At 36.6% G+C, this 23,670-nt stretch overlaps 1 protein-coding gene and 1 pseudogene across 1 annotated transcript; both read right to left on the reverse strand.

Annotated features, from left to right (window-relative positions):
- LOC109036053 (cytoplasmic FMR1-interacting protein-like) overlaps positions 1-23,670 on the reverse strand; it is a 36,712-nt pseudogene that overhangs the window by 673 nt on the left and 12,369 nt on the right.
- On the reverse strand, positions 12,408-15,745 carry LOC109039942 (uncharacterized). Its single transcript, XM_019055673.2, has 4 exons — positions 15,236-15,745; positions 14,247-14,360; positions 13,376-13,500; positions 12,408-12,793 (listed from the first exon to the last, which is right to left on the reverse strand). Exons 1-4 carry the CDS (start codon positions 15,285-15,287, stop codon positions 12,527-12,529), a joined length of 558 nt encoding a protein of 185 aa, XP_018911218.2. The 5' UTR covers positions 15,288-15,745; the 3' UTR covers positions 12,408-12,526.

Consider the following 23,670-nt stretch of genomic DNA (forward strand, 5'->3'; position numbering starts at 1 on the left):
TTATCTTGGTTTTCAGGAGTGCCGCAAGGATCGGTGCTTGGCCCCCTATTATACCTTCTTTTTACATCAGACATACCTCTTGCTAAAAGATCTATCTTAGAAAAGTTTGCCGATGACACTACCTATCTCTAATCTCACCGAAATCAATTTATTGCGATGAGAATTCTTGAGGAAAACCTCAAAGAAGTTGAAACATGGAAAGATAGGAAAGACATCAATATGAATTGTGAAAAGACCATTTTCATTATTTTTACCAATAAAAAAATTAGGAAAATAACACTAAAATTCTGCACCACTCCAATACCTTTAAGCAAGACTTAGGAATACTTAGGAATTACGCTAGACACTAACCTTAAGTGGAAACACCATATCAAACTCAAAAAGAAGGAATGTAATTTTAAAGTGTATTGACTAAACTGGCTACTCAGTAAAAAGTCCTCCCTATCATTAGATAATAAGTTATTATTATACAAGCAAATTATAAGACCCACTTGGGCTTATGGTAGCCAAATTTGGGGCTGTGCTCCCAAAACAAGTTTAAAATCATTGCAATCAATGCAGTCTAAAATATTAAGGAAATTGAGTGGTGCCCAAAGGTATGAGACTAATAAGGACATCCATAGAGACTTAGGGATGAATCTATTTATAAATATATTCAAAAAATTTCGCAAAGATACGAAGACAGGCTATATCGTCATCTAAACGAAACAGCTATTGAACTTTTAAATAATATTAAAGAAATTAGGAGGCTTAAGAGGAAAAAGCCTTGGGAGCTTGTCACTAACACTGATTCCGATTTTTAAACAACTTGCATAACTTATTTCTACCTTAAACTAATCATCCTCAATCTTAAATTTATCTACTGGATGTTCTTTTCTATTATTTAAGCTAATATAATTGTTCTACTATGTAGACAATTATTATTTTTTCTCCTTAATCTTATGTTAATAAGCGATTAGCATGTTGTTGCTTTGTTATACAATTACCTTGTAATTTAAGCAAATTGTTTATATTTCCCCTGTTGGAAGCTAACAATAAAGTATACTTTAAAAAAAAAAAAAATCTTGGTTTTCTCAGCAATTTCCATCGGAATGGAAGCCCAAACTACGCAACTTTGAACTCGATTTTTGTAGGTTGTTTTCGTTCAAAAAAAATCCAAGAAAATTCCTGTGAGCTGAACATGAAAAATTCCCTGACTTGTCTACAGCCTCAGCAGGAAAAATTCCCTGACTTTTGCAGGTTTTCCCTGACTATTTTCTGACTTTCCATGTCCACTATTTTCACACAAAGAACTGAAAATGAAAAATTTTTGGCATTGGTTAATTTCACTACAAATGACAAAAACGTGACTCAGGGCATTGAGCTCCTAACCAAACTGATGAGCTCCTTTTCGATTGTGTGGACACCAGTGACATTTTTCCAGATTTCAACATTCAAGATTTTACAAATTCCCAATTTCTACCATAAAATTCCATGACTTATTCCAAATTTCCCATACCTGATGGAATTTCCTGACAATTCCTGGTTTTCAAGACCTGAAGACACCCTATGAAGTCAACTTGTTCCTTCCCATACGTGAAAAAGGATTAGTGACTGACTACTCAATAACCTCTTAGAAAAAACTGGAGAATAATTTATGGGGGGAAAAAAATAAATAAATAAACATGGGTTGTTAAATAGGCAAATATTGAAAAGAAATGAAAGATCTCTTCATTCTTACACTTGTGTATTTTTGGTATTTAGCCACTGCTCATATTACTTCGAAACTAATTTGGGGGGCGACGACAAAAAAAAAAAAAAAAATTTAAAAAATGATTAAATGGACTTACAATGCCTTTGTCGTTTTTGTCTTTCCCGTCAACCCTCTGGACTCATAAAATATAAGACCAGAAGTCGAGGGCTTCAAATCTACATTACTGTCCTAGAAGAACAATCATCATGCAGCCAGCCCAGTTGAGACTTTCACCGAAAAGTTCCCTGGAAGACGACACAAGAATCATAATAAAAGAGAAAATAAACCATCCAGAGAGTTAAGCACATTAGTAGGTTTATAAATATTGTCTACTTATATTAAACACTCTTTGGAAAGGGGTCTCGTCCTGCAAGAGCGATGAGTGAAGTAGAACACCCATTTTTTAAGGGAGGTCCTTGAAGACTTTCTCGCATCTACTTGCACTAGATTATTTGGAGTTATTATTGCAGAAAAATACTAAGGCATACAACATGATGAGATTAAAAGGAACAAAGAACAAAAAATATTGCAACACATCCATATTTGGACACATGTAAGCAGTGCAACACAGCAGCAACGCTTCTCTGATTGGAGTTTTGAAAAAAAACAGGACCGTTCAACATTTTCTATGAATTTTTTACACATCATAATCAGTACTGTACCATAATTTAAAGAAAATCAATGTTATATTTTTCTTTAAAAGAAATGAAAAGGGCCCGAGGTAAGTAGCGACACAGTAAGTAACATTAAGGGAGAGGGGGGGGAAGAGTTGGGAGTAGTTTGGAATTTAGCTGGACGTCCCCCTGTTTTAAATTTAATATCAAGAAAGAGAACTCACTTGACACTGAATTCTGTCTCTCCGGCAGGAATGGAATAAACGAACTGCAGAGCAGACCACAGCCTATGAAATTCCGTACGCTCATCGATATTCATGACTCCGTTGGTGGGCGGTACTCCCACCCAGATGGGATCATCTAAGAACCCTTGAAGGCGAGACAAGACGATTTTGAATATCGACAAACCGCAGCACAATTTCTCGTGGGTCGAAAGGTCTCCTTCTTTGGCAATCATAGTTTGCTTGAAGAAGATAGAAAGCAGAAATTATTGATCGAAACCAAAAGAGAAGAAAAAACAGCACAGAAAAAGGAAGAGAAAAAGATCTTGTCATTATACGGAACCATGCTTGAAAAGCAATCTGATGAGACTGAATTGCTCCTACATAGGGTGTCCCAAAAGTACTGCACGTTTTTTTTTGTTCGACGATAAAGCAGATATCAAAATGCGGTTTGTGTAGAGTTAATGTTCTAAATACCAATAAAACAAGATCAATCCGAGCTCTCTAAGTCAAAAAATGACTGAGTCAGTGTTTTGAAAATGACATGTTTCTGAAGTGCATTTTTATTTTTATTAAATTAAATTAATTTTACAGAATCTTACCAAGATTACTAGCATTTACTCTTTTTCACTGGATAACTGGACTATAGTTTCCTTTTCAAAGTACCTTCCTTCACTTTCCACACAACGCCTCAACCGTTCTTCCCACTTCTGCAAACATGTTTTTTTGAAATCTTCTTCCCTGAGGTTGTTCAAGAAAGTCTCAACAGCTCTTTTTATTTCGTTGACGGAGTTAAACCTCTTGCCTCTTAAGCCCTTCTTCAACGTAGGGAACAACCAAAAGTCGCAAGGTGCGAGGTCCAGGCTGTAGGGGGGTGCGGAAGACAGACAATCCCGTGTTTATCCATACTCTTTAGTATGCTGGGCCAAGTGGTGGCGGGCGTTGACAAGGTGCAGGAGCCATGTCTCCTTCATCTCTGGCCGCTTCTTGGCAATGTACTCACTTAGTGTCATCAGTACAAAGCTGTAGTACTCCTCAGTGATTGTCTGCCCAAGACCCAAGAAGCATTGTCATCTACTTTCTAGGTGGCGCTCATCAAGAAAATGTCTACTTTCTAGATAGAACAATATTCTTGAAAGAAAATAGGTATAAAGTAGATCTAGAAAATAGACACAAGAAAATAGAAAGAAAATACATTTTTTCCTTGCATTTTCTTAAAAGAAAACATTAAGAAATTGGCTGGAAAATAATACTACTTTCAATAAATTTTCTATCATTTTTCCAAATGGGAAGTTGACAGAAATTAGACCTATGAAGTAGATCTATTGTCTTTGGTCAGACTTTTGACTCACAATGTTTTTTCTTTCTATTTTCTGGATAACTCTCATTTTCTCTGTTTTTTCTAGAAATTTTCTGAATTTTTTTTCTAGGAAAAAAAACTATTTGCTAATTGGGGAGGGACAAAATGTTGGTACACCATCCCTTGAAAATCAAAAACTGCAATAAACTAAAAATCCTGGAGGGGTCAGTTCGACATATCATTTTCAAAACACTGTAACTTAGTCATTTTTTGACTTAGAGAGCTCGGATTGGTCTTGTTTTATTGGTATTTACTAGAACATTAACTCTACATAAACTGCATTTTGATATCTGCTACCGTTAGCCCGAAAGAAAAAAAAAGAAAAAAAAAACGTGCAGTACTTTTGGGACACCCATTATATTGAGAATCTCATTTGATAAATACAATTGATATTATCACGTTAATTGGACGGATTAAAACTGGAACCAGCCTAAATGCATTTGATGTTGTCCAATTTTCGCACAGAACAACGGGAATCATTATATCAGTTACTTTCGTTGTATCTAAAGGTAAGCCGTAGCATAATTTTTTCTTCCCGATAGGATGCTAACTTATAAATTACTCACCTTGGCAGATCCAAGTTTTTCTACATGCGCAACCACATTAATTGAATCAAATTTGGCTTCTACCTTCTGCAACTTAACTTCTGGTTTCTCACCCTCTGAAAAATAAAGCAAATTATTAGAGAATTGCCATTAAAAAATCTCTTTTTCAAACACAAGAGCGAAATACGATAATGAGCCTTTACAAAGGCTGGGAGATCAAGTACTGTGCAGCATGTTTACTCTTTGATATTAGCAAGGAAAACAAATTACACAACGAGACATCTACAAATTAACTCCTGCAGCCGGATTGTTGAAACTTTAACTGGCTATGTCGGCACGATAAGACAAGACATAGCCCTATCTGCGCCGTGTAATAAATCGATTTTCGATTCTTGTCGTGCCAACATAAATTTCAACAATCGGGCTGCTGAACAAGATTGAAGTGTTTACAATTAAAATTGGTTAAATGGCAAAAATACAAGTGATGTCATTTGTATTATCCGACTTCCATTTTATTTAATTTAAAATATTTGTTCATATCTTATTCAGGACTTGATTTTGGAACTTTGTATTGTGTCAATCGTTATCTGCAGAAGATTTTAAACAGAAAAAATGCCGCAATATTTCTGATTTAAGACTTTGTCTTTCTGTTGAGAACAGAGATAAAATTTTTTTTTCACAAAAAATTTTAAGCATGCAGTCTCATTAGATTAAAAAAAATATAATTCTTTGCTGAAAGAAAAAATGTCAAGATTCCCCAGCAAAATCCACTTGCTTCTCAAAGTTGGACAAAATTCTCTAACTTTTCAGGACCCCTCTAAAAATTGGACATTTTTTGGAGGGGATCTTGGACTATCCGTTGAAAGTTTCATATTTCGTATACTTTTCAGACATTTCAAGCTTCAGATGGAGAGAATCTTTACCTTTACAAAACGGCCTTGGCAAGATGTTCTGGAATGCGGCAGCATGGACTAGATCGCACGAGTGCCTCCTCCATGAGCAGACAAAATAGGATTGTGTTGCCGAACTCACAGAAGTTGTGAAACAGTTCCATCCTGGCATCTGGGTATTGCACGATATCGTTTAATTGAGCAATTAACCTCGGCTAGGACCCCTGGAAAATAGAAGAGAGATCATTAATTACTTTTCACTCACCATAACATGACAATGATTAACCGACGATAGCTCATGATAGCTTATTAAAACCAAAATCAAGGACCTTTCAAGGACTTTAAATGAGTAAAATTATGGAGTGTTAGGGATTTTTCAAGGATAAACAAACAATATTTTAAACACTTAAAAGAAAGCCGGAGTTAAGAAAGATTATTTTTCTTGCCTCTTCATTCTCAGCTCTGCTACATATTCGTAAGAAAGTAAATGTGACACACTCAGATAACGCTATTCAACACTTCAATGACTAAATAAACAAAGAGAAACTGATCTTCCAAACAATTGCAAACAAAAAACAAAAAAATCTTAAGATTTACTTCCTGGTGAATATTCATATTAGGCTCAAGAATTTACTTTCCTCACTGGCAAGTGCATCCATCATATGTAATGATGGATGCACTTGCCAGATGTAATGTAAGTCGTAATGTTCTAATTATGTTCCCATTATGTTCTATTTTTCGAAAAGATATTCTGGCATTAATTACACGTTGAGGGAGAAAAATACTGAAATATTAGAAAAGACTTCGTTATATTGCATCTCAGAGGACTCATATTTTAAGGATGAGAAGTTTTGAGAGGGCATCCTAGGCTTCTGCATGCTTTATTCTAATTCTGTGACACAAGCACTTAATTAAGTTAAAATCGTGTGAATTGAGATAAAACTTATTAAAAGCGAACCCAAAAAATCCAAATTTCTTAGCTACTTTGAAAAATGTTACCTATCGAGCTGGTTTTAGTAATGATTTTTTTTTCTTTTTCTTATTTTCTTTTTCTTTTTAGTTGTCCCAACAGGAAAGATGTTTCAAGGAATCTTGGGCGAAAATGGATATGAAATATTTTGAAAATGTAAAACTTTTAAAAGATAGAACCATGAGAAATTGAGATTAGGACTTTAACAAAATTAAATTTATTCAGAAAGAACAAAAAATGAACGAATTCTTACAAGGAAAAAACAAGAAAAATTAGTCAGAAAAATAGCAGGTAACACTACAACCATAGAGCTTACTTGGTAATGGTCTACAACTTTACGAGTTTCATTGCTATCAAAAGAAGTGCAGAAAAGCTTCTAAATAATTTTTCAATGAACTTAGAGCACAAAAGGACTTATAATCAGTAACGTAAGTAACATCCTTGAGGGCATGTGTGCTTGGAATACAAAACTTGGAACTAGAATGTAGTGTTACGTATGACTTAGGATAAATAAATTTGTAAATTATTTTGAACACAATAAAGGAAAAAAAACCTAGACCTAAGCAAACAGCTATTTACATAACTTGAGAATGGAAGGTATTAACATCACAGTCAAAGAGATTGCTTTGTGATTATCAACGACTTAAAAGTTTCATTGCTATCAAAAGAGACGCAGAAAAGCTTCGGAATAATTTTTCAATGAACTTTGAGCACAAAAGGACTTACAATCAGTGACTTAAGTAACATCCTTCAGGGCACTTGTGCTTGGAATACAAAACTTGGTACTAGGATGTAGTGTTACGTATGACTTAGGATAAATAAATTTGTAAATTATTTTGAACACAATAAAGGAAAAAAACCTAGACCTAAGCAAACAGCTATTTACATAACTTGAGAATGGAAGGCATTAACATCACAGTCTTTGTACAAACTTTGTCAAAACTTTGTACGAGTTAGTCTTATGTATGGACTTAGGATAAATAAATTCATAAATTATCCTGAGCACAATAAAGACAAAAAACCAGACCTAAGAAAATACTTAGTTACATTGATTTTTGGTGCGTCGTCTAGAGGGAGGCAGTGAGGACCAAAATATGATATGAGATTGCGAAGGGGCGTTGCAATGCACTTTGCCTTTAATTGTTCTCACCACCTTAAGTCTGGTTGCAACCTTGCAAAAATGATTCATTGGATTATTTAATACATAAAAATGAGTCACTAATTTGTTTGACACCCAAAAATTAAATAAAGACTAGTCATGAGAATCAGTAATCAAGGAACCTTGAGAGCAAAAGAGATTAAGTATACTTGAATATTCAAGTGTCATTCTTCAAGGAACTTGCACTTAGGCTTTGTCTCCAAGGGATGCTTGATGGGATTTTTCTGAGGGAGAATTTCACTTGCGAAGGTGGGGAAAAACATTGAGTCTGTCAATACTAATTACAGTACCAAGTACAGTTCTTATGGACTCTTGAGAGCGACTCAGAGAGAAGAAGAAATTTTGATGATTAGTATAACGAGGAAAAAAGCACAGAAGTTTCATTTGTGGGATGCGAACTTGGATCAGATCCAAGGAAACGTCCCGTGAAGACGAGGCCTTAGAATAATTGACTTAATACTGAAGGAATGTTGCACCTAGGAAATTTGCACAAATAAACTGGTAACTTATTTTAAACACAAACAATGAACAAAATAAACAGACAGAGATCAAATTTACATTTAATTATTATGAGTCTTGAGTTTGAAATCTGCACTCATGGAACTTTTGAGTCATACATATTTTTGTTGTGTCTGTCTATCATCGAAATTGGAACAGGTACATTATAACAAGCTGCCTGGTTTCTTTGATGTAGGCTTTGGCTTGAATTATGGCATCTGTTGTGCCGGTATCGAGCTGATTTCTTAATTTGGTAACATTTAGATTAACTGCACTGAATATACGCTCCACTGCTGCGCTAGAGTGAGGCAAGGTGAGAATGTAGCGTACAAATTTATTAATCAATGGGAATGCTTCAGAGTCATCGCCTTTTTTTAGCAGAGCAACTTTTTGCCAAAATCCAACAATGGTATCTCATGAAATTTTTCCTCTTTGAAGAGTTCAAGCCGCTTTAGCTTCAAAAATTCTAGGTCTATTTTAGTGAGATCGATGTTCAGGTGGTTAGTAAAAGTAAAGGAGGCTGCAGAGGATATTGAGTTTATGCCTTGGATGTTCTGTGGTCTCAAGAAGCTAAAAGATTTGGAGACCTTCATTTCATCGGAGTTAAATGGGAAAACCCTTTGGATCTCAGAGCAGAGCTTGACATAAAAACTTAGACATTTTGTTCTAAATGCCTGCAGGAGGTCTGGGGGAAGGTTTTTGTACTGATTGCTTAGCGCTGCATTAGCTTCTCCAGCTACAAAAATGTCTTTCAATGGTTCAAAGTACTGAGGGTCTTTGTATTTATAGGTTTCAACATCATTTTTTTCCAGATGTTCTGGCTTCATGTAAAAAGATAAAATTAATTCATATAAATTAGTAACAGAGGAGTAAAGAGGTGTGTGAAAAAACGGCCAAAAATGCCTCAAGGCATTTTCGAATTTCGATCTTTTGGGGTGATACAGTAGCTTCCGAGACGCCCAATACCGGTCGCCGTTTTGCTTAGAAGCGCCGGGTTGCGACGTTGCCATTTTTTAAAGTGGAAACGTATAAAAATTCATATCTCTGCCGCATCTCAACCGATTTCAATGAACTTTTTTTTAAAATGTTCTTCTTAAATAGAGCTATCTAGTGATATATAGTTTTCTGGGGTTTACTTGGCTTTAAGTGGCACTTACGCGGTTTTAGCAGTTTTTGATAGACACAAAAGTTTTGTTTTTATTTTACCACGATCGTGGAATCGACGGAATCTAAACAAAAACCAATTTAAATGAAAGTTCAGATTCTCACCTTTCTAACGAGCACAAGATCATCCCGGGGAAACGTTTAGTTCCCGAGATATGACCGCTCAAAGTTGGTCACATGCACTTTTGCGCAATGTGAATGCGTCTTATCACTGAGTCAGGCGCGAACTAGGGGTCCCTTATGATCAATATACATTGAAATAATTACACAGAGCAGTAAGGTGTACAACACGAGCCGTATTTTTACCTTCGGCTGCCTATGTGCGACGTTGCCATTTTTTGAAGTGAAAACTCTTAAAAATGTATAACTCCGCTGCATTTCAACCGATTTCAATGAACTTTTTTTTAAAATTTTCCTCTTAAATGGAGCTATCTAATGGCATTTAGGTTTCTGGATTTTATTTACCTTGGGGAGGCACTTAGGTTGTTTATATGGTTCTTTGCAGAGACTTTTCATACAAAAAATAGTATTGCTATTTTTTTCTTTCTTTTTTTTCGGAAGGGGGTCTGTATTTACCCCGATTTTTTACAACATTCAAACTAGATCGGAAGATCACCATCGCTTAAAGTATAATGCAAAAATCTTGGTAAATTAGCAACACCACCTTCTCTTATACAATGAGAGCGTTGCTTTCAATATTTGTACACGTAAGAATAGTGATTAAAATAATCCCTTTTTTAAAAGTTCTTTCTTTTAAATTTTGCCATTTCAAACCCTCCCACAACCCGCGGGGGAAAAAAAATAGCAATACTATTTTTTGTATGAAAAATCTCTGCAAAGAACCATATAAACAACCTAAGTGCCTCCCCAAGGTAAATAAAATCCAGAAACCTAAATGCCATTAGATAGCTCTATTTAAGAGGAAAATTTTAAAAAAAAGTTCATTGAAATCGGTTGAAATGCAGCGGAGTTATACATTTTTAAGAGTTTTCACTTCAAAAAATGGCAACGTCGCACATCGGCAGCCGAAGGTGAAAATACGGCTCGTGTTGTACACCTTACTACTCTGTGTAATTATTTCAATGTATATTGAACATAAGGGACCCCTAGTTCGCGCCTGACTCAGCGATAAGACGCATTCACATTGCGCAAAAGTGCATGTGACCAACTTTGAGCGGTCATATCTCGGGAACTAAACGTTTCCCCGGGATGATCTTGTGCTCGTTAGAAAGGTGAGAATCTGAACTTTCATTTAGATTGGTTTTTGTTTAGATTCCGTCGATTCCACGATCGTGGTAAAATAAAAACAAAACTTTTGTGTCTATCAAAAACTGCTAAAACCGCGTAAGTGCCACTTAAAGCCAAGTAAACCCCAGAAAACTATATATCACTAGATAGCTCTATCTAAGAAGAACATTTTAAAAAAAAGTTCATTGAAATCGGTTGAGATGCGGCAGAGATATGAATTTTTATACGTTTCCACTTTAAAAAATGGCAACGTCGCAACCCGGCGCTTCTACGCAAAACGGCGACCGGTATTGGGCGTCTCGGAAGCTACTGTATCACCCCAAAAGATCGAAATTCGAAAATGCCTTGAGGCATTTTTGGCCGTTTTTTCACACACCTCTTTTGTGTACTTTTGGCTTTTCTGATTGAAATTCTAAGTTTAAGTCGGTTAACAGAGGCAAAGTAGATTTAAGAAACATGAGGTAAAGCTTATTGACAGCGTTAAATTTCTGCAGAATAGGTTTGGCTGCTTCTGACTTCTCTTCAAAAACTTCAGATTGAAAAAACAACCTTAAAGCAGACCACTGCTCGAGGAATCGATCTACACACCTTTCAAGGGACAGCCATCTGACATCAAAAAATTTTAAAATCATACGCGGTTTCACTCCCACAAAGTCTTGGAATTCTTTGACTCCAATTAGCCGCTTACAGCTGTGCTGCAGGTAGCCATATGCTTCCCTTAAAAGAGCCTCTACTTCCTTGGGCAGCTCTTCACAGGCATTGCTAGCGACAATTGCTAAGGAATGACAAGTACATTTGAGTGAAAATAAATGAGGAATTTCATCTTTGAATAACTTGTGTAGACCTTTGTGAACTCCTGTCATCACATTTGGCCCATCGGACCCCAGACCAACCATGTTTTTGCGGTAAGGAATATCATTTTTTTTTAAATAATCAGTTATGGTTTTGTGGAGACCTGCAGCTGTAGCATCTGGACAAGGGAGGAGAGCAAGGAACTGGTCAATCACCCGCAAGTCTTTCGTAACATATCGAGTAACAAGCCCGAGGCTCTTCTTGTCGGTGCGATCAGTACTCTCATCAAGGATGAGTGCAAAGTCATCTGCTTTGAGTTGTTCGATCAGAGATTCGACAGTGTCTGTGGCAATGACATTTTTCAATATTTGGGTGCACTTCGTTCTGTTACAGGTCATTTCATTAGCGACTGGAGCTACTGCCTTTATCAGTGAAACCAAATGGTCAGCAGAATTAAATGAAATATTATGCTCGCCCATAAACAAACACATTCGGATCTCCGCCTCTTTTATCTTACGTTCTTTGGAAGAGGTGTCAATCTTTTTCTTTGTTTGAAAAACGTCAGCTACATTCTTGATAGACTCCAAATTGCTGCAATGTTTGGCACTTTTATCATGCTTGTCAACAACAGAGGTCCCTCCTTGACATAAGTAATGCTGATTGCAGGGTAGACAATAAAAATGCCTTTGACCTTTGCTACTTTTCCTTATCCAGTCCTTAAATCTGTCATCAGCCTCCCAGGCACTTCGATATTTGTGTCGAATACCTTTGCGTTTCTTTGTTCTGCGTTTCTTTCTCTTGGATCTATTCCAAATTGTTGAGTTGGAATCATTAGAATCGACTGAGCTGTCACCCTCTGAACTTTCTTCTTCACTGCTACTTTCTGCAACAAGTTCCTCTTCGCTTTCATTTGGCAGGGGTGTCTCTTCTGACGGTGACAGAGTATCAAATTCTTCTAGATTAACACCTTCGTTTGAAATAGGAGGGGAAGATATTCTTTCCTTATCGGTCATGCTCATCTCAGGTTGGTTTTCTTGAGAATTATCTTTTAGAGGCTCATGGCACGCAGGTTTGTCCACCTTTTTTCCATCCAATTTTGGAATTTTAACTGGGTGACTTCTTACTGTCAAAGGAGGTGTATCAGGTGTGTCTTCGTCAAGACTGATAGCTTCGATGATGTCATCTTGAGAATCATCAAAGGGATTGTTCTTCTTACTTTCAGTTCCTTTTTGGGGGTCAGCTGAATTCGCTGGAGAAGAACAAGAGAGTTTGGAAGAGGAAGGAGAAGATGTTGAGAAAGTAAAGGACTTCATAGTGGTCTGTATTTTAGGCTTCAACGTGGTCTTGGTGAATTTTTTTGCTGCTGATGTGATTCCAAGTTTCTTTGTCCTGGAGCTCCCTGGAAGTGGAGCAGGAATCTTTGGTCCTGGAGCTCCCTGGACGTGGAGAAGGAATTTTGTACTGGAGCTCCCTGGACGTGGAGAAGGAATCTTTGTACTGGAGCTCCCTGGACGTGGAGAAGGAATCTTTGTACTGGAGAGCTCTCTGGACGTGGAGAAGGAATCTTTGTACTGGAGCTCTCTGGAAGTGGAGCAGGCATCTGGAAACAAACGTAAGGCTACGTTTGAAAATTTTCCTTATAAATAACAGTACTAATTTGTTGCTCCACTCTCTTTTTCTGTTTTTAAAGACAATCTAAAAGCTACCAAACTCACTTTTTCCACTAGTCAACATTCTTTAAAAAGCTCCCCCCATAAAACCTTCAGCTTTTTCTTTCACTTCAAAGGAAATGCTCGGTTTTTTCTTTCTCCTTGTTGCACACATTATTGTAAACAGAATTCTCCCCCCTACTTAAGTTAATGACACAAGTGACCCTCAAGTTCTATGTTTTCAGATGGCTTTCAGAATTAAATAAAACGTCTTGACTCAAGAATCTTGAGTGATGCAATCATAATGGAAAATGACATTGCTATTGATTTTTCATTCACCATGATGACTGAGCATTAAAATTTATTACCGATACTACTGCTCTCTAGTTTAAGCACAGTATTTACCTAGAATGTTAGGCTTATTGGAACACTGCATTGGCATGGATTAATTTTGTTTTTAAAAAAAAAATATGTTAGGTAACACCAATTCGCAATAAAATATCGATTGTCTTAGTGATTTTATGAATACTTACAATTTCTGGGTCATCGCAATCCTTTGTCTTCTTTGTGGTTATTTTTGGATGAACGTTTCCGAGATCCTCCATCTTGTCTTTAGTTTTTGAGGTTTTGTTGGAATCATACTTTCTTTCCTTAACTTCTGTCAACAAAGAATGGAGATATTTTCAAATGGAAGAGAAAGAGAAAAATAATAATAGGGCGCTTTATCTGCATATATACATACATGAAAAGGCTTTCAAATCAGAAGAAGATTACAGACACCTCCCAATGTCCATAAAGGTACTCTACCTCCCACCTGGTAGAAATCATTGACATTGGCCCACAGAGTACATTCAAGTCTCTATGCACTGAAATGCTGCTGAAGTCAATCCTCATACAGTACATTTTAAACCTGTTCCATATAACTGTGAAACAGTTGTGGACTCTTGTTGTTTCTATCTCACACAATACACAAATGAAACTTTCATTGGTATTGAAAGTTTTTACATGAAGTTTTGATGAGATTACATTTACTTAGAGGCTCCAGTTTGTACCTTGTCTACAGGCTCATTTGACTTTTGAGACAGGTTCGTATGTTAAAATTGAAGAATATACAGATCTTACCAATTTCTTTTGCACTTGGTGATTTGTCCCTTTACCTTGCATGATATATTAACAAAAAAACCCATTCAACAGGGCTTGACATATAAATTCAAACTAATTGCCATGCTCAAACAAAATATGCAAGATTACCAGTGACGAATTATCAATGAAGCAAGGTGAATTCATCCTTTCCACTGAACTTCATTTGTAGTTGGCTTTTTCACCACCCAGTCAACTGGCCCTAACAGATCAAATCACTTTTAAACTATGACAATAAAGGTAAAAGCGAAGTGAAACGCGTACCTATGCTGGTTTCTGGTGGTTCATGAACATCTGCTTGAACGGTTATGATCCTAGGTTCTGAATCGTCGCCTCCTTCTTGCTCGGCTTCAGTTTCTCTGGGTCTTGATTCATCTCCTGAAAAAGGGGGGGGAGAAAAAGTTTTGAGACACATACAAAACCCATTTGTGAAACATTTTTATCTTTTAAATTGAATGAAAGATTTGGTTGAGGACTGTATGAATCTTCTCAGAGGACATTTTAAAATTTCAGATTTTCCTGCATTTCGATCACTAATGTCTCCAACTCAAAATTTTTCCTAGGTGCGTTCCGCAAAATTTCCTAGCGCTCATAGATATAAGTACTCAATGGAGCCATTGACAAGTGTAAAAATTATAATTATTTACTCAACTACAGTGTTCAGAGGTCAGGCACTGTCAGCATTTTTTCTTTCTGACAACAACTGTTACCAGCAGCAAGACTAGCGCTAATTGCTATTGTTTTCCTCTTCAACCAATCAGCATACACCTCACTGTGCCAAAAACAGTCATCATCAGAGATAAAATTGGTACGCTTTATACAAATACATCACAAAACACTACTAAGATAAGGGAAAGGTGGCTTCAGACAATTTTGAAACCCATGATTGTGCAGAGAGAGGATCATACACTGTCTCTTGTGTATACGGTACGTGCTGTTCTTCCCATGATGCTCAACAGTTGCTGATACATCTCTGATCGGCAAAATATTCAACGACTGTAACTATCTTAATTTTCTAAATAATTTTCCTTGCAAGCGCAGAGAAAATTCGCTAAAAATTTCCAATTATTTGGTGCCACCATACTTCCATAAAGTTGAAGTGTTGGAGGACATTTAGAGACATGACAGACGAGATGCGTAATTTTCCGAGTTAGCCTTGCCAAGGCTTTGACTTAACACAGCAAAGTGAACCCTCCTGCATAAGTTTCCAGTTAGAGTTAGAGAAAGTACACACAGCAAAAGAATTCACTTACCTTCCTCTGCGTAGAAAACCAGGTGAGTAAAGGCGTCCTCCTCTTCATCCATGGCAAGACATGAACATCGAACTTACAACGAATTTAACAAGAAATAAACTCTGGACAGGTAACTTTTATAAAACTAATAAGAAACTTAGTAAGGTTTCGACCGGTTAAATAGACGCCATTTTCTCTGAGCTTCATTGCTTGTATGCTTGCCTCTTTGTTTGTTTTCCCATTTTCTCTCCTTTTCCCTTTTCCCTCTATCCACTCCATGCTGCCACCAAAAAAACGTGAAAATACCGCCTATTTTCATGAAAGTACGTTATCCCAAGAAAAATCAGCACATATTTATCAAAAATCAGCACAAAATTGGCAAAAATCAGCACAAATTTCACTCACCAATTTGCAAAAATCAGCACTTTTTCCAAAATTTTACGACAAGTCCTAACATCTGGGAACCCTGAGGCTAAAATGAAATGAGCTTCAGATTTTTTTCATCTTAATTAAGTGGTACATAATTTAGTTACATACCGACATTCCTTCGAGGCACTTTGATACCAAAGCCAGAATCAGAATATTTCTATCCTTTCAGCGCAGGATCCGCTGATGGCTCAACCCCTCGCTGCCAATCGGCACATGTTTCTCGAACAGAAATCAAAATACTGCAATGTAAAAATGAAAAGAACATATATTAAGCAAAGTTAACCTCATAATAAGCCCTGATCATGGTTAAATTGAAAAACTAAAATCCTGTCTAAATGCATTAAAATTGAACTGCAAGAATTTTTTTGGAAGAGGAGAGGAGGCGATTATTTTTTTTATGAATGATTAATTCTAAAATATAAATTTTCATTTGTGCTTTAAAAAATTGAAATGTTTGGCTTAAAACTGCCAAAATTCCACAGAGAAAATAAATGCAAAAAAGAAACAAAAACTGACTAGAGCCAAGAGATTTTAATGATTGGAAGATTTTTGTGGTGCATGTAACAAAATCTATTATGTAGAGACCTAGATCACAAAAATCACTTTTTTTTTTTTTTTTTTTTTTGTGCCAAATCTCTTGGAATTGAAAATAATTAAATGTTATGGCCTGCAGAAAGAATTTCAAAGTTCTGCAACGGAATGCTTTGGCACGTTGCACCAGACTTTTCAGAAACTTTTCACCCTAAAAAATAATACTTTAAAGAAAGGAATTGAAGAAATTTAAAGGAAAGAAGAATTAAGAAGAATTAAGTCCAACCGCCCCAGCTGTTGGCCATAGCTCGTTATGCGTATATTTCAAAGCGAACGGTTGGACTATTGCTGAAACACACAGGGGACAAAATCTAGGATAAGGAAAATTGGATGGGAGCAGAGGACCGCTAATGCTGTTTCCTTCTGCATGGGAGATTTAAAGGGAAAGTTTATCAATCCAGATCTGTTGCAAGAAAGGCACAGAGGCTACGTCGCTTTCAGCGTTAACTATTCCCATGTCTTGTGCTTGTTACCTGAGCGACTACTGGGACATCCTTGGTTTCTTTATCTCAGATAAACCCACCTCAGGCCCAATTTTACACACGGCTCCCCCCATGAACCCCGTGCTGTACACAATTGGTAGCATGCTTGATGCATTCTTGGATACTGTGCATTCATGTCTCATTGTCTTAACATGATTAAACATTCTTGGTATACTGCGCAAGCAACCTCTATTACACGTTTTTTTTTTTTATCAGACACATGAACTTGGCACAAAAACAATTGGCAAAAGGCCTGAATGGTTTCCTTCCCTTTCAGTTCTTGTTTAGTAGAAAGGCAGTAAATCCTCATTTAACTTATTCTACACTCCGGAGGCTTCAAAGCTTTCATATACTACCACTGTACAAACAACCTACTGACAGATGAAAGCGCATCTATTAGTCACTACAAGCTTAGCAAAGGAGAGAAAGAGAGACAGAAAAAAAAAGAAAAAAAAAAATTCATTTCCATGAATGCACTATTCTGACTGGCTGTCTCAAGTAAGTACATTATACAAAACGCTCGGCTGTCTCACATTCTTGATCAAATGCTCACAAATGATCAGTCTTAGACGAGTCGCGCCTCCTTCAGGTACTCCTTCTAGGCAAACAGTCTCCATTTATGATGTTGTAATGCTCTGAAAAGGAAACTTCCATCCCCAGGCATTTTTCGGATGTGCACACTTCCCGCGGTCACTGATACTAGTTTTTACATCATTGCTGATGCTTGCCCACTAAACACACACACTTTCCTTTCAGTTCTTGTTCAGTAAAAAGGCAGTAAATCCTCCTTTGACTTATTCTACACTCTAAAAGCTTCGAAACTTTCATACAATACCACTGTACAAATAACCTACTGACAGAAGAAAGCGCATCTATTAGTCACTACAAGCTTGGCAAAGGAGAGAGAGAGAGAAAAAGAGAGAAAAAAGAAGAGAAAAAAAGGGGGGAAAAAAAAATTCATTTCCATGAGTGCACTATCCTGACTGGCTGTCTCAAGTACGTTATATAAAACACTCGGTTGTCTCACATTCTTGATCAGATGCTCACAAATGATCAGTCTTAGACGAGTCGCGCCTCCTTCAGGTACTCTTTCTGGGAAAACCGTCTGCATTTATGATGTAGTAATGCTCTGAAAAGGCAACTTCCATCCCCAGGCATTTTTCCGATGTGCACACTTCCCGCGGTCACTGATACTAGTTTTCCATTATTGCAGACACTTTTCTGCTAAACACATACACTTTAGTAACAAGACAGTAAATCCTCTTTTAACTTATTCTACACTCTAGAAGCTTCTAAGCTTTCAAACACTACCACTGTACAAACAACTTACTGACAGAAGAGAGCACATCTATTAGTCACTACAAGGTTGGCAAAGTAGAGAAGAGTAAAAGCAAAAAGAAAAAAAAGAGAAAAAAAAGAAAAAAAAAGAAAAAAAAAAAAAAAAGAAAAAAAAAGAAAAAAAAAGAAAAAAAAATTCAGGGGGTGGCGGCCTGGACCGCAAGCTTTGCAACAACCCAAGTAAGAAACTAACTTAAAGCAAAAACAGCAAGCAGCAATATATGTAAACAAAAACCAAAACAAAAATAAATATATAATAATTTAGTAGCAAATTTAGATGGTGCAAGAGAGTACATTGTTACGATACGAGTTTAATGGGTTGTGCTTGATGTGTTTAAATAACAATTTAGACGGTTAAAAGCGTGCATTAGTGCAATAGGGGTTTGATGGTAGCAGGGAATCAGGGTTGTGCTTTGATATTTTTATACATTGCTCGCGGTCCGCTTTGTTAGGGCGCGAACCGCTGAGATCTGGTTTTATAAGCTCTAACTCCTAAATGAGGCGAGAGAGACTTACTACTTATAGGTGGGGCCGGGTCTTGAATCATGCAAAACCAAAGCAACTACTACCAAATCAAGCAGTCGTTCCAGTACTACACAACCCATCTGGAGACCACACGAAAAGGCACTCAGAATGAAAGCTTTCCGCGGCGAAGCTATCAAATCCCACCCGAATTGAAGAAATTTAAAGGAAAGAAAGGAAAATATAATGTACCTTCTGATTAGGTCTCTTTTGTTCTTTATGGCTTTTCTGAAAGGCTCTCTGAGAATTACTTGCACAAAGTTCTGAGTTCGGCATAAGTATTGCGTCTGATGGCTTCGGTAAAAAAGGTTTCCATACGAGACATAGAAACTTGCAGGCCTTTGATCATTGCAATAACCTCGATTAGCGCAAATTTTTCCTCTTCCGTGTAGTTGTAGCAAGTTGCCTGAACAAAGGAAAGTAAAGGTTAAAAGCAACGAAGAGAAATTTGAAAAGATTTAAAGAAATGCTTGAATAAAAATAGAATTTGAAGTGCTGACTACATTAAGAAATATATTAAAATAAAGAGACAAAAGGATAAATTGAGAATTATGAAAAATACACATTATCCGGAGTGCCAATGAATACGAAAATTTCCTTACATTCTGGTATCTTCCAAAAAGATTTTTGACTTTCTCAAAATGATGAGCTCTGTGATTCAGTTCAAATATCTTCGATTTTCAATGTAACGAAATCCTACAGTACAGAATCAAAGGCAGCTCTTGCAAGCTGGCAACACTCTTCTGCCTCCATCTAGATATATTTTAACAATTAATCATATCGACTGATAGTGTAAAATAAAAAATCTCTATGTGTAACTCACCCTCCCTTCAAAAGGATTTTCCGCTGATTTAATTGGGGGAAACCTCATACTGCTAACTTATCAAAATTGCTACTGTAATAAATTGATGATCCACATGGCTTCACTTTCCTTCGCTCTAAAGGCTGCAAACCTGGCAATGAACATCCAAAGTTCAGCACAATGGCGCAGGACTTCACTCAATTTTCTCAGGGAGGGGGAAAGTTAAATGAATAACTTAAAAAAATGCTATGACCTAGAGTGGACATTCCAAGAATGGTGATGTACTTACTCTTTCATATTCTTCAGCTTCTTGTGGGCATTCTTCATTTTGATGATGATCCGTCGGGTGCAACAACTTCCTTGAGTAAAGCTCTGTGACAACACTACTCCATTTGGACAGCAATTGTAAACCACACAAGGCTAAATCGGCTGTTTCCTTATTTTCCTTATCTGTTCTCATTTCTTTGAATGTTGTGTTAACCTTAAAATTAAGAAGAAGAATTAAGTCCAACCGCCCCAGCTGTTGGCCATAGCTCGTTATGCTTATATTTCAAAGCGAACGGTTGGACTATTGCTGAAACACACAGGGGACAAAATCTAGGATAAGGAAAATTGGATGGGAGCAGAGGACCGCTAATGCTGTTTCCTTCTGCATGGGAGATTCAAAGGGAAAGTTTATCAATCCAGATCTGTTGCAAGATAGGCATAGAGGCTACATTGCTTTCAGCGTTAACTATTCCCATGTCTTGTGCTTGTTACCTGAACGACTGCTAGGACATCCTTGGTTTCTTTAACTCAGGTAAACCCACCTCAGGCCCAATTTTACACACGGCTCCCCCATAAACCCCATGCTAGACACAATTGGTAGCATGCTTGATGCTTTCTTGGATATACTATGCATTCATGTCTCATTGTCTTAACATGATAAAACATTCTTGGTATACTGCGCAAGCAACCTCTATTACACGTTTTTTCCATTAAATATATGAACTTGGCACAAAAACAATTGGCAAAAGGCCTGAATGGTTCCCTTTCCTTTCAGTTCTTGTTTAGTAGAAAGGCAGTAAATCCTCATTTAACTTATTCTAGGGTCATTCTATATAGAACCTACCAGCCATGCAACCGCCCGACTCGGATTTTGATGATAAATTTTTTTCTTGATCAGACCACCAAATAATGAACTTCTGCAAAATATTAGGTCTCAAATCGGAAAACTCACTGAGATATAAATTTTTGAAGTATTAAGAATTTTCAAGAAAGACACGTTTTGAACTTCCGAGAAAGAGAGGGTCATTTTTCCCGAAAAAAATTCACCCCGGGCCTATTTTTCGTCGGATTGAAGTGAAAATTAGACAAAATGTCAATAAAAGTATGCAGACTTGAGAAAAAAATGCATAAAATGTTTGACTTTACCTATTGATGTGCTGCGGTTGATTGTTCGTTGTGATTTTGTCTGATTTTAGCGGCAAAACCCTCCCCCCTTCAAATGCCCATAACTTTTGAGTTGCAAGTTATTTTTTGCTCCTAAGAGTATGAGAAAGACGCCTAAAAAACAATTCTGATGGCGTTTTGGGCTTTAGTATCTTTTTTTTCACTTTTGTCCAAAAAAGGCCTGAAAAACTGAAAATAACACCAAAATTATTCCGATAATCGTCCATTACCCTGAATAGTCAACTCAAAAATCGCTCAATTTTTGCCTGAATGGTCCTTACTGTGTGTACAATATGTTTGAAAAATAAAATCAATGGTATTTTGGGTTTCAATATCTTTAACTTCGAGTTTTTTCCGAAAGAAGACAAGCAAAACTGAAAAACACTGAAATTACACCAATTATCGGCCCTAACTTTGGAGTAGCAACTCAAAAATTGCTCACATTTTTACTGAATGGTTCTCACTGCATGTGAAATGCGTCTGAGGAATAAAAGTGATGGTATGTTGGGTTTCCATAACCCTTCTCCCAACATTTTTACTCAAGAGAGGCTCCCTTAACTGAAAAAAGCGCTAGGAAAATCTCATTAACCGACCATTACATTGAAAAAGCAATTGATTGGGGGCCCAGATTTTTCACCAAAGGACTCTTGTTGTATGGGAAGCCCACTAACTTAAGGAGTGAATATAGTGTAATCATGGTTGTAGTAGTTTTCCCCTTCACTCCAATCTTTACGATCGGCTTTAAAGTAAGGAGATAAAACTGCAGGTATCCCTTAACTGATGGGGATCCCTATTTACATTTAAATGTGATTTACTGACTTTTGATGACAATTAATTGGCTGACAATTGGCTGATTATTTACTGACAATTGATTTGGGGGCCCAGATTTTTCACCAAAGGACTCTTGTTGTATGGGAAGCACACTAACTCGAGGAGTGAATATAGCAAGGGATTCACTCCTAAAGGGAGGGAAAAATATGTACAAAAATCATGTATTTAGATATTTTGCGATAAAAAAATAGAATGTTGTCATTGAAGTAACTGTAAGGTTTGCCCTTGATTTACTCAATTCAGAACTTAGTTGCTTTTTCAACTCGAAGCATTAAATTTACTTCAAAAACCTTTTTAATTTTCACGGAGGCGGACGGATACAAAAATGAAAACTCAAAATCGTTGCCTTCCTCTGATTTGGATAGAGCAAGCCCAAAGAACCAATGCCTATCATGCGCACATGCAACATACGAATTTGTTGTGATTTCTAGCATAACTTTAACTTACTCTGGGTTAGAGTAATTATTGAGGGGAAACAAGATCATGATCTAAATCAGCAACAGTCTAATTTATAGATCTGAAAATTAAAAAGTTTTTTGAAGTAAATTTAATGCTTCGAGTTGAAAAAGGAACTAAGTTCTGAATTGAGTAAATCAAGGGAAGCCTTACAGTTACTTCATTGATAACATTCTATTTTTTTATCGTAAAATATCTGAAGACATGATTTTTGTACATATTTTTCCCCTCCCATTAAGAGTGAAACCCTTGCTTGAGATGTTGAGGAAATAAAGAGAAAACTCAATTTTTCAAAACTAATAATTACAATACTTCAACTCTAGTCAGCATGAATAACCTTCCTCAATTTTTAACAATTAAATGTCCTGATAATTCCTATTAGCGCTTTTTATCTTGTCCTCAGATTTTTAATGTCAGAATACATTTGAAAGTTATTAACCTCATAATGATGCCATCCAGGAGTCTAGACTGTAAATCACATTTAAATGTGAATAGGGAACCCCCATCAGTTCAGGGATACCTGCAGTTTTATTTCCTTACTTTAAAGCCGATCGTAAAGATTGGAGTGAAGGGGAAAACTACTACAACCATGATTACACTATATTCACTCCTTAAGTTAGTGTGCTTCCCATACAACAAGAGTCCTTCGGTGAAAAATCTGGGCCCCCAATCAATTGCTTTTTCAATAAAATGGTCGGTTAATGAGATTTTCCTAGCGCTTTTTTCAGTTGAGCGAACCTTTCTTGAGTAAAAATGTTGGGAAAAGGGTTATGGAAACCCAACATACCATCACTTTTATTCCCCAGACGCATTTCACATGCAGTGAGAACCATTCAGTATAAATGTGAGCAATTTTTGAGTTGCTACTCCAACGTTAGAGCCGATAATTGGTGTAATTTCAGTGTTTTTCAGTTTTGCTGGCCTTTTATCGGAAAAAAACTCGAAGTTAAAGATACATAAACCAAAAATACCATTGATTTTATTTTTCAAACATATTGCACACGCAGTAAGGACCATTCAGGCAAAAATTGAGCAATTTTTGAGTTGACTTTTCAGGGTAATGGTCGCTTATCGGAACAATTTTGGTGTTATTTCCAGTTTTTTAGGCCTTTTTTGGACAAAAGTGAAAAAAAAAGATACTAAAGCCCAAAAACACCATCAGAATTGTTCTTTAGGCGTCTTTCTAATAATCTAAGGAGCATTTTAAAAAAAATTGGAGCAAAAAATAACTTTGCAAAAAATAATGAGATTTTTCCTAGCGCTTTTTTCAGTGAGCGAACCTTTCTTGAGTAAAAATGTTGGGAAAAGGGTTATGGAAACCCAACATACCATCACTTTTATTCCTCAGACGCATTTCACATGCAGTGAGAACCATTCAGTAAAAATGTGAGCAATTTTTGAGTTGCTACTCCAAAGTTAGGGCCGATAATTGGTGTAATTTCAGTGTTTTTCAGTTTTGCTTGCCTTCTTTCGGAAAAAACTCGAAGTTAAAGATATTGAAACCCAAAATACCATTGATTTTATTTTTCAAACATATTGTACACACAGTAAGGACCATTCAGGCAAAAATTGAG

The sequence above is a fragment of the Bemisia tabaci genome, chromosome 8 (assembly GCF_918797505.1).
Source record: "Bemisia tabaci chromosome 8, PGI_BMITA_v3".
In the NCBI taxonomy this organism is placed as follows: domain Eukaryota; kingdom Metazoa; phylum Arthropoda; class Insecta; order Hemiptera; family Aleyrodidae; genus Bemisia; species Bemisia tabaci.

Bases quoted from the DNA above. Each gene is read 5' to 3' on its own strand.
- LOC109039942 (XM_019055673.2), bottom strand. From the start codon at position 15,287: ATGGATGAAGAGGAGGACGCCTTTACTCACCTGGTTTTCTACGCAGAG. The intron at 14,361-15,235 runs GTAAGTGAATTC...CCCCTTTTTCAG, and splicing joins GGTTTTCTACGCAGAGGAAG to GAGATGAATCAAGACCCAGA. The intron at 12,794-13,375 runs GTAAGTATTCAT...GTTTGTTTCCAG, and splicing joins ATTGCGATGACCCAGAAATT to ATGCCTGCTCCACTTCCAGA.